At 32.5% G+C, this 11,855-nt stretch overlaps 1 protein-coding gene across 1 annotated transcript; it reads left to right on the top strand.

Moving 5' to 3' along the window:
- Window positions 1-415: 415 nt before the first annotated feature.
- LOC114300530 (metal transporter Nramp2-like) lies at window positions 416-4,182 on the top strand. The gene is made up of 4 exons (XM_028245392.2): window positions 416-1,175; window positions 1,726-1,862; window positions 1,967-2,619; window positions 3,478-4,182. The coding sequence occupies exons 1-4, from the start codon at window positions 586-588 to the stop codon at window positions 3,703-3,705; spliced, it is 1,608 nt and encodes a 535-aa protein (XP_028101193.2). The 5' UTR covers window positions 416-585; the 3' UTR covers window positions 3,706-4,182.
- The last annotated feature ends 7,673 nt before the right edge of the window (window positions 4,183-11,855 follow it).

Genomic DNA, 11,855 nt, shown 5'->3' with positions numbered 1-11,855 from the left:
GATATATATAAAAGGGTATTTTGGTTAATTTGATTGAAGTTATCTTTTTAGACAAAATATTTCAACACTTCAACTTTTAAACTAACAAAATTAAAATTTAAACTTTTAAATTGAATAAATAAAATAAAATAATTATAAATTATATATAATATTTTATGTTGTTAATTATTTTAATTTATTTTTTCTCTTTAGTGAGTTATTTTATTCCCAACAATGATTCATCCCACTAAAAATATTACCACTAATAGCACTAATGCATTAAAAAAGTAAAAAAAAATAAAAAAAAAATACAACTCTAAGACCAAAACATCACATCATTAATGACGAGACCCACTGCCACCTAATTAGTAGGAACACTAATTAGTGCTCCCAAGCATTTTTCTTTTATTCCAAACATCTCTCCAAGGCGCCTATCAGATTAGCCCTACCAAATCTATATATAGCGGACCCGTCAACGAGCACGACACGAGACCGTGCGGCTCGGAGCTTCAATTGTACAGCTATTTCTAACGTAGGCCGCGGTAGCGTACGAACTGTTGCACAAAATCTGCGGTTTCGTCGACTGAATCGCCGGCGAAACTAAAAATGATGATTGAGACGAAAGACGTTAATAACACAGACACCAAAACCGATGATGAAGCCGCCGACCACCTCTTGCCGCCGTCGACGCCGTCTCTATCAAACAACGAAGACGAAGACGAAGACGAAAATGCGTTCGAGTCCCGCGAGAAGATCAGCGTCGTGGATTTAGAATACGGCGACGGCGTAGATCAATCGGCGATAGCACCGTTCTCGTGGAAGAAGCTGTGGCTTTTCACGGGTCCAGGGTTCTTGATGAGCATAGCGTTTCTGGATCCGGGAAATCTGGAGGGAGATCTACAGGCGGGGGCGATTGCTGGGTATTCGCTGCTGTGGTTGTTGATGTGGGCCACCGGGATGGGTTTGCTGATCCAGCTGTTGTCGGCGAGGATCGGTGTCGCCACGGGGAGGCACTTGGCGGAACTGTGTAGGGAAGAGTATCCGTATTGGGCTGGGTTGTTGTTGTGGTTCATGGCGGAGCTTGCTTTGATTGGGGCTGATATTCAGGAGGTGATTGGGAGTGCAATTGCTATCAAGATTCTCAGCAATGGGTTTTTTCCTATCTGGGCTGGTGTTGTTATAACCGCTTCTGACTGGTTAGTTTTCGGGGAATTTGTTTTCTGGTGATTGGTTACTGAGAAAAGATTGGGAAAATTAATTGGTTTTTTTTAATTGGTTTTTAGGATTTGAATCGTGATTGTTGATCTGTTTATTGTTTGGAACCTGAAAGAACAAATAGTTCTTCACTTTAAGCAATTGAAATTGAAATTTTCTTGTTTAGATACCAGAATAGCAAATTGACACCAAAATTGTTTGATTTATACTAATAATAATTGTTGCCCTGTTCTGTTGTTGTTAATTTCACATCATATAGTAGTTATTGAGTTGTCTATATTATTTTTTATGCTCAAAATGTCTCATTTGCTATTTTTTTTTCTTAAATTTAAATCTTTTAAGACACTGTTAATTTGTCAGTTAGTTGAAAGGTACTTTCTTGTTTCTTGGCCTTATTACATTGGATCTCATTAAATGTTTACCTTTTTTCTAATAATTTACTGCTACTGATTCTGAAATTAAGCGATTGCTTCACAAAAATGAAAGTTCATTCTGTTGACAGGTTTTGTTTTGTTTTACTGTCGTGAACAGTTTCATCTTTTTATTTTTGGAGAACTATGGAGTGAGGAAATTAGAAGCTGTTTTTGCAGTTCTCATCTCAACTATGGCATTATCATTTGCCTGGATGTTTGCTGATGCGAAACCTAATGGAAAAGAACTTTTCGTAGGTGAGAAACGTATTTTGTTTTGTTTTGGATTCTCCTCTTAACATACAATTAAATTTATGATTTCTATAGTCATATGTAAAAACAGAATTCATTCCTCTTTGTAGGTCTCTTGGTTCCAAAACTCAGCTCAAAAACAATTAGGCAGGCTGTTGGAGTGGTGGGATGCGTTATTATGCCTCACAATGTATTTTTGCATTCTGCTTTGGTGCAGTCAAGGAAGATCGACCCTAAAAAGAAAGGGCATGTCCAAGAGGCACTAAATTACTACTCAATTGAATCTTCAGTGGCCCTTCTCATCTCCTTCATGATCAACTTGTTTGTTACTACTGTATTTGCTAAAGGATTCTATGGTTCCGCAGAAGCAAATAATCTAGGCCTATTAAATGCAGGACAGTATCTTAATGAGAAGTATGGTGGAGGGCTTTTCCCCATTCTCTATATTTGGGGCATCGGGCTATTGGCGGCTGGGCAAAGTAGTACTGTAACGGGAACTTATGCAGGACAGTTCATCATGGGAGGTTTTATTAACATTCGATTGGAGAAATGGATGAGGGCATTGATCACCCGAAGTTGTGCTATTGTGCCTACTATGATCGTGGCTCTTATATTTAACAGATCTGAAGCTTCATTAGATGTTCTGAATGAATGGCTTAATGTGCTTCAGTCCATACAAATTCCCTTTGCACTTATCCCACTTTTGACCTTGGTGGCTAAGGAGGAAGTCATGGGAGTCTTTAAAGTTGGACCTACTCTGGAGGTAAAATGTTATTCCTTCCTACTCTTGCCATTTATTTGCACAATAATCATTGCTTTGTGAATGGCCTTGGCTAGATTTAAGTAATAACCTGCCACAGAAATCATTCCACAACTATTTTCGTGAATTTTTTTTGTGAAAACCCCATTTTTAGGGCACACTTTTATGTTGCTTTCTAAATTTTCAGAAATTGTTTTCACAAAAAATGAAAACGATGGAACAAATTAAGCCTTAAGCAAGAAAACTAAGAAGATGAGATTCATCAAGGTTGAGTCTAAGAAGATGTGTTGCTCTCATTAGAATTTAGATCCGAAAGGGAACCTAGAGAGAACCCTTTACAAATCATAAAATCAAGGTTATTCTTCTTGGGGCTTTTATGGGAAACGTGATTGATCAAATGCTGCATCATGAGAAGATAGATGTACATGCACTGATATGATGTATTATTCGGCTAGGAGGTGATACATGTGTATGGGGTACTTTCTCAGCCAGGTATTGATGAGAGTGGGGTGGCCTAACTGGTTAGAAATGGTAGTGGTTGGCTGGCTTATGCATGAATTCCAATTCAGAAATACTAAAAGCCTACATAATCATTTGAAGAAAAATTCTTGAAAAAATCTTTTACTCACACTTAGCTATTATTACTCATTCTTTTGAAGAAAAAATCTTGTTGAAACCACTAGTTTTAATTTCTTGGTCTGAACGGTGTTGCATAAACCTTGCATTGCATGTGTATCATCTAAGTGTTAACCAGAATTGCATTCATATACATTATCAAGCTGTACTGTGTGTAAATTTGTTGCAAAGTAATGGAAAATAAGTAGCTTGTTTCAATTCTCATATTGTTAGTTTGTGTTGCAGAGGGTTGCGTGGACTATAGCTGCCCTAGTAATTGTTATCAACGGGTATCTCTTGCTGGATTTTTTCATTTCCGAAGTTAATGGGCTGGTTTTTGGGCTTATAGTCAGCACCGGGACTGCAGCATATGTGGCATTTATTATATACCTTATATTACATGGTGATGGCTTTCCTTCTACTTGGATCAGCTTAATACGTGCTAAGGGGCTTGGTTACAGTACTGCAAATTGAGCCAAAATGTCTTCGTGTGTACTTGAAGCAATTGGAAAAAATTTCAAAACACAGGTCAACCAAAGCTTTGCCAAAATGGCTGTTGGTCTGCTAGTTTGGAACTAGAGAATTCTTTCACCTCAAATACCTCAACTCAATTACCTCTTAGCTTCAGAATCTGTTTATACTTTACGGTGAGTATACGAATCCAATATTGAAGGGTTTGCGTGTTTCTGCACTGGCAAAAGAGGTTTCTCCACTGCCAATGTAATATAGTCTTTGTATTATATGTATTTTCAAGTAGATGTAGAATGAACTACTCGGTCGGTCTTTAGTTTTTTTTTTTTTTTTTTTAACTGATAGATATTGTCTGATGTCACACTAGCAATTGTTGAGGTACCCAGAGGGGAGTTCAAGCAGATATAGGATGAAAGGAATTTTGCCTGATGTCAATTCTGTTAACAAATACTTCAATCAATTGTTGATGATTTTTCTTTATCTGTCATTGGTTGATGACTTCACTAGTGTAAGTTTTTGCTTTGATATATTTCTTATATTACTTTATGAATCAGATGGTGAGGGAGAAGTCTATGAATCCCACTTGGACTACTCAGAATTTATCCCGAATGGAAATGTATGGTTGAGATTGAATTTGTGTAGTGTGGGATTTATATGTAGAATAAATTTTAATTATAAGATAATAATTCTGAGTAATTTGTGGATAATTAAATCTGAGTTTGTAATATTATTAGGTGAGAAAAAAGGTTTGTATATCAATAAGGTATTAAGTGGCACTATTTTTACATCAATTACAATATATATGTATCTTAGTATTTTCTAAATACTCAATAATATGGCTCTTGTTTCATTATTTTTTACTAATTATAATAATGGAAGATACTAAAGGGTAAAAAATATAATAATGGAAGATACTATTGTTTGGGTGTCTTAAATAAGTTGAGGTTGAAAATATGAATGTTTGGATTAGTTTTTTGACTTTTTATGGAAAAATGTGTAATAAAAAATTATAAAAATTAGTTCGTAAGGGAAAATTAGAATTGAGAATTGTACAGTCATAATTGTTGACTTTTGGTGAATAATAATAATTTTTTAACTTTTTGAGTAACTTTTTAACTTTTTTAAGATTTCTCAAACTTAGCCTAAGGCCTCGTTTGGGAACAGGCTAATTTAGTAATTTTTTGGCTATTTGGCTAAAAAGGTAGGTAAAAAAAACTTGTATATTTGGGATGACTTTTTAGCTAATTACGAAAAGATGTGCAAAAAGTACAGAGAAAAGAGAATCTTTGACTTTTTGGTATGAGTTGTTGACTTTTTGACAAATTTTTGACTAATTGACTAAAAAAATAAGTCCCTAAACGGGGCCTAAATATACCTACTTACATACAAAAAGTACTTAGGCCTCGTTTGGAGACTGACTATTTTAGTTAAAAAGTTAAAAAGTCAACTAAAATTAGTCACATCACCTCTCTACTTTTTTACACATCTTTTTATAAAAAGTCAAAAAATTACTAAAATAGCCTGTTCCTAAACAAGGCATTAAGCGAGGGAGGGTTTACAAGATTTTGGGGAAGTTTATTCATTTTTACCTAAAGCCTTTTTGGCATTTTATAGCCTTCGCTATTGGTGCAACTGACGCTGGCCCGAACACATACTCACATCACATGCACCTCCATAAAAGAACCTACATGAAAGTGCGTTCCCATTTTAAAACCATTTCCGGCGATGATTCGTAGCTCGAATTCGAGGCTCGAATTTGGCTCGAATTCGTCGGAGTCGGAGTCAGAGTCGGAGGAGAAGGAGGGAGGAGGAAGAGGAGGAAGGGGGAGGGAGGGGAGGGGGCCATAAAAATTGCTGGAGGAGGAGTCGGGGCCGGAGGCGGGGCTGCGCGGAGCTGCGACGTGCTGCGACGATCGGCGGCGTGCTGCGACGGGGACGGCAGGCGGAGGCGGCGGAGGCGACGAGCTCCTCGCAACGAGGACGGCGGGTGGAGGCAGGGGAGCTCTCTCTCTCCTCTTCTCCTCTGTTCCTGGTTTCAACGAAGAAGACGAAGAAGAAAAGAAGAAAAGAAAGAAAGAAAAGGAAGAAAAAGAAAGGGAAAAAAAAAATTGTAAAACAACGTCGTTTTACAGATTCGAGCTACCAGGAATTATCCAACCATTTCCTACATGAAAGTGCCTTGTTCCCATTTTAAAACAATTTTTTCCCCAAGTTTGATGTAGTTATCTAAAAGGTACGGACGGTCTCCCATTTAAATTTGAGACAGTCCAATCTAATTTGTTCTATTGTGCTTAATTTTAGACATTTTTTTGGGTAATTCAAACTATTTATATATTAAAATTTTTTGAATATATTATTTTTATAAAAAATTACATTGATCGTATAACAGATACTATGTATTTGGATCACTTTTATCGTGTGTGTTTGATTTGAATTTTTTAGATTAAATTTTTTGAATTAAGTTTTTTGAAAATTGAATTTTTTATTTTTCGTGTTTTTTTTTGTTTTTAGTAAATATTTTTAAAATTTTAAGTATTTTTTTTTACTTTTTTAGATGCATCTTACTTAGATATATCTAAACAGTAAAAAATTTGTGAAAAAATATTTTAAAAAATTAATAAATACATAAAAATATGAAAAATATACTGAATTCTTGTATTTTTGGTATTTAATAAATTTTTTCAAGATTTTTTTTCACAAAAATTATTCTTTTTATGTGTATTTATGTTAAGTTGTCTAAAAATTAAAAAAATTACTTAAAATATTAAAAAATTCAGTAAAAACAAAAAATAAAGAAAACAAGAAATCAAAATTTTTTAAAAAGTATTTTTGAAAAATAAAAAACAAGCAAAGTGAACGGTTCATAAAAAAGTGATCCAAATACATAGTATCCATTATCTAATCGATGTGATTTTTACAAAAATAATGTACTCAACAAATTCTAAAATGTAAACGATTCAAATTATTAAAAATGAGTCCAAAAATGAGCTCAATAAACCGGACTGAACCCATCAGTCCAAATGGACTGAAGGCAAGTCATTACCTTATCTAAAATGTGCCTGCCAATCAAAACCTAGCTTAGAACAATAACTAACTTTAAAATAAAAAATAAGAAATTTTGAAATATGTTTTCCAAAATTTTATATATTTATCTGATAAGTGGTGTTTAGCGGATATTTCGATCCGTCTAAATCAATCGAACTAAACTGATCCACCGCATTTTAAACAGATGTGTGATGACGAGCGGATTATTGCAGATTGATTTTTTTTCAATCCGTCTAGTTTTAGACGGATGGTGGATATTTGAGATTCTTTTAGCCGCAACCGAACCGCCAAATTGCGAGCACCCATAGTAATTTGTAAGACTTTGTGCTTTCAATTTGTTTAGATATTTTATTTGTATTTTCAAATGAAAAAAAAGTTTAGATATTCTATTATGTTTTCAATTTGGAAATCTTTTTATCAAATGACAAATGTTAATATTTGGTATTTTTTTGTGGAAAATCTAAGACTTAATTTTGTAAAAAAGTAATGAAATAGTTTTGATAATGTATAGCTTTTTTTATATGTATTTATTATTGATATTTGACAATTTAGTTGATAATTTTTTGGTTATGTTGAGTTGGATTATTCGCATCCATCCACCAATCTACTTAATCCGCATTTGCCAATTCAGCGGATAAATATAAATTAATTTTTTCAATCCGCCAATCCGTTAGATGAATGACGAATTGGAAGTTCTCTAACCAAAACCAAACCGTGAGCACACCACACAACACCAATACCTTTTCTCCTTTTTTTATTTTTTATTTTTTTAGAGGCACATCACACAACACTTTGTCCCCCTAAAGTTTCACTCACTCCTCAGTTTGGCCCTTTAAGTTTGATTTTTCTTACTTTGACTCTTTATGTTTGCAATCCTTCTCATTTTGACTCTTTATGTTTGTAATTCTTCCCACATTGGCCCTTCATATTTGCAATCCTTTCTACTTTACTCCTAGACTAACTTTCATTCAAAAAAACTGACATAATCTGCCACATTACCAACATATCAGCTCCATGTGTAATGTAAAAAATTCACTAAATATGCAAAAAATAAAAAATAGAAAACAAAAAAAAAATTAGAATTTTTATTTAATCTTTAATGAACTTTTTTTTAAAAAAAAATTTATTCATAAATATTATTACATTTTAGATGCATATGGATTAGATGCACCTAAAAAAAAAACAAATTTAACTAAAAATAGAAAAAAGTTTACTAAAGAGGAAAAAAAATAAAAATATATTGACTCAAAAACCTGTGTTGTCAATTCTGAAATGAAAAGTTTATTATCAATTTTTTTTTTTTTGTCTTTAGTGAACTTTTTTTTAAATTAAATTTGTTTTTATATAATGTAATAATATTTATGAATAAATTTGAAAAAAAATCACTAAAGACTAAAAAAAATTTCAAATTTTTTGTTTTATATTTTTCATTTTTTTGCATCTTTAGTGAATATTTTATATTACATGTGGAGCTGATATGTTGGTAATGTGACAAATTTTATTAATTTTTTGGATGAAAGTTAGACTAGGAGTAAAGTAAGAAAGATTGCAAACATAAAGGGTTAAAATGGAAAAGATTACAAACATGAAGGGTCAAAGGGAGAAATATCAAACTTAAAGGATCAAAGTGAGAAGAACCGCAAACATAAAGGACCAAAATGAGAGATTATAAATATGAAAGGCCAAAATAAAATAAAATAAATTAAACTTAAAAGACTAAAGTAAAAAATAGATAAAAACTTTAAAGGGGTAAATTGTAATTTACCCTAGATATTTTAACTTTTTAACCATTAACAAAAAAAAAAAAAAAAAAGCAAATACTCGGAGCAATGTTAATGATTGACTGACAATTACTAACTTCTTCTGACTGATTTAAAATTTTTCTTAAAAAAATGACTGCCTAAAATTAAATAAATGCAGGTTTTGATTGTAAAATTTTGAGTTTATTATACTTTCTATTATTAAATTATTACCAAATTATCTACTAATTTTTAACCATTGATAGAATTTATTAAGTATTTAAACTATATAAATTAAAAGTTATTTCATTCTTAAACTATCAATTGACTATTAAGGTCGTGTTTATCAATTATACATTTTAGTTAAAAAGTCACTATAAACTTTCATATCACTCTCTTTATTTTTCTGCACATATTTTTACAAAAAGTCAAAAATTCATTAAGCCTCCGTTTGGGAAGTGGGTTGGCTTTTTGGCTTTTTGGCTTTTTTGGCTATTTTAGCCTAGGCTAAAAAGTTTGGTTTGGGAAGGGCTTTTTGGCTTTTTGGCTTTTTTGATTTTTTTTGTGAGAGAAGAGTGTAATGATTATGGGTTAGATGTGATGTTTTGTTTGTTGTGGCTAAAATAGCCTGTTTTGTCTTTTGTGGCTATTTTAGCCCCAACCCAACTTGCCAAACACCACCTAAAATAGCATATTTCCAAACAAGGCCCAAGAGCATCCACAGTGAGATGGCTAAAAAAGTATGTTAAGGTGTCTTATATGACAAAAGGTGATATAAGTGGAGCCAAAAAATGTGTATTAAGAGTTTATTAATTTTAGAGAGTGAGTAATAGTGCAATGGATGTGTTAAGGGGTGTGTGTTAAGAATATATATATATATATATATATATATATATTTATATAATAAAGCATGATGGTTTTTGAAGAATAATCTTTCGTAGCTCAAATCTGCCTTCCCCGAATTCCCCGACTGCCCAAAACGACGTCGTTTTGGATATTTTTTTTTCTCCTTATGTCTGAAACAGAGAGAGCAGAGAGAAGAGAGAAGAAGAGGAAGATGGAGAGAAAGAGAAAGAGAGAAAGAGAAGAGAGGGGAAGGGGAATCACTTTCGCCTCCGATTTTTTTTTTTCAGCCCTTTTTTTTCCAGATCGATCTGAAAATGTGGATCTGAAAATATCTTGATGATGATGATGGTGATGTTGATGAAGATGTTGTTGTTTGATGATGAAGATGTTCTGGATCTAAAGATGAATGGTTGATTTTTTTTTTTTTTTTTCTGGATCTGAAGATGAATGGTTGTTAATGAAGATCTGAAAATGAATGGCTTGTTGGGTGGTTTTTTTTTTTTTTTTTTTTCTCTCTCTATTACTCTTCTTTTTTCTTTTTCCTCATTTTTTTTTCTTCTTCTGCGTTATTGAAAAAAAAAATCAAAACGACGAAATGACGTCGCTTTCAATTTGAGCCAAATTCGAGCTCGAAAAGTTTGAGCTACGTAGCATAACTGGTTTTTGAATTTGTTCTACACACATTTATCCTACTAGGACATTTGGATGGCTTAGATCTATGCAAATTATAAAACATCGGTTGAGATATATTTTTCAAAAAATATCCTACATGTACATTTTCTATTTTCCCGCTTTTCTCTCTTACTTTTTCCTTTTCTCACCCATCCTTCTATGATCCCATAAACTCACCTTCCTCTCTCTTTTATTCATATTTTTTTATTTTCTTCCATTTTTATTTTTCTCTCTATTTGTATATATATATATATATATATATATATATTTTTGTTCACTTATTTTTATTTATATTATGTGGAAAAGTCTGCGATTCCAGAATTAGGAGCCAGATATTACTGTGTGTAGTGGAGATTAAATTAACGAATTGAATGAATTTGAACAATTAATTATTATTTTTAAATATATTGAATACCAGATAGACTACATAAATTTAAATCTCATATGAATCTTTAACATATATTTTAATAAAGTATAATGGTTTTTGAATCTTCAACTTATTTTTGTCCTATTAGGACATTTGAAAGGCTCAGATCTGTTCAAATTATAAAACAATAGCTGAGATATATTTTCAAAAAAATGTCCTACATATACATTTTCTGCTTTCCCGCTTCTCTCTCTCTCTCTCTCTCTCTCTCTCTCTCTCTCTCTCTCTCTCTTATTTTTTTCTTTTCTCACCTATCCTTCCATGATCCAATGATCCCACATTCCTTTCTCTTTTCTTTTTATTTACTCCCGTTTTTATTTTTCTCTCTATTTATTATTTTTTTATTTTCTCTTTTTTGTTTAATATATTTTACACTTATTTCCATACAATGTTTGTATGCCCGTATAATTATATAAGCAAAAATAATATTGTATGTATGCCAGGCACATCTATCTATCTACCTATATATTTGGCCCGTTTGGTAGAGTTGTGGAAAAGTGATTATCACTTATAGCCTAACAGTTTATAGCTTATAACTGTGAACATAAGCTGATTTTTGACTTATAAATTAAGCTTCTCCTCCCCCACTCAAAGAATAAGTTGATTTTTGACTTACAAAAAGTTATAAGCTGTATTGTCAAGCTGAACTAAACACATCAAAATAGCTTAAATTAAGCTAAAAGCTGAAATAAGTTGAAAATAAATCCTACCAAACAGGGCTATTATATAAGCAAAAGCGAGTTTTCGTGACGAGATTTGTGAGAACTCCAAAATTTTATAATAAATTTGTGATTTTATCAAATTAAAAAATAAATTTAAATAGTGTTGAGATTATAATTATATTTTAATCCTAACATTATTTAGACCGTGCCTTCAGGCACAGGCATACGTTAGTATGTATATATAATAAATAAAATAAATAAATAATTTAATTTAATCAAAAATTTTAAGCCCAAAATTAAATTTCAAGCCAAAAAAAAAAAAAAAAATCCCAACAAGTAAAAAAAAATTAAAAACAAAAAATTCAGTTGACCGCTAGTTGACTACTCGGACGTCCGATCGATCGATTAGTCAAACTCATTTTTTTTTTCTTTCTTCAGGGGTCCAGATGTCCGGGGTGGACTTTCGGCTGGACGTCCGGGGTGACTTTTGGCCGGACGTCGGGGAAAACTTCCCCTGGCACACATTTCTCTCTTCATTCGCTAGCTAAAACGTTGGCCGCAATTAACACGTAAGTTAGCAGCTGATACTAACACACTCGCTAAGAGCATCCACAATGGATGGCTAAAAAAGTGTGTTAAGGTGTGTTATGTGACAAAAAGTAATAAAGGTGGGGCCCAAAAATGTGTGTTAAGAGTTTGTTAATTTTAGAGAGTGAGTGGTGGTACAATGGATGTGTTAAGGAGTGTATTAAGAATATATAT

Source organism: Camellia sinensis, chromosome 3 (genome assembly GCF_055761805.1).
Source record: "Camellia sinensis isolate YWXY chromosome 3, ASM5576180v1, whole genome shotgun sequence".
In the NCBI taxonomy this organism is placed as follows: domain Eukaryota; kingdom Viridiplantae; phylum Streptophyta; class Magnoliopsida; order Ericales; family Theaceae; genus Camellia; species Camellia sinensis.
This window is presented reverse-complemented; position numbering and strand designations above follow the sequence as displayed.

What these genes read in the sequence shown, in the direction of transcription:
- LOC114300530 (XM_028245392.2), top strand. Translation starts at nt 586, where the DNA reads ATGATGATTGAGACGAAAGACGTTAATAACACAGACACCAAAACCGAT. An exon ending in GTTATAACCGCTTCTGACTG is followed by an intron (nt 1,176 to 1,725) that starts GTTAGTTTTCGG and finishes TGTCGTGAACAG; the next exon opens with TTTCATCTTTTTATTTTTGG. An exon ending in AAGTTGGACCTACTCTGGAG is followed by an intron (nt 2,620 to 3,477) that starts GTAAAATGTTAT and finishes TTTGTGTTGCAG; the next exon opens with AGGGTTGCGTGGACTATAGC.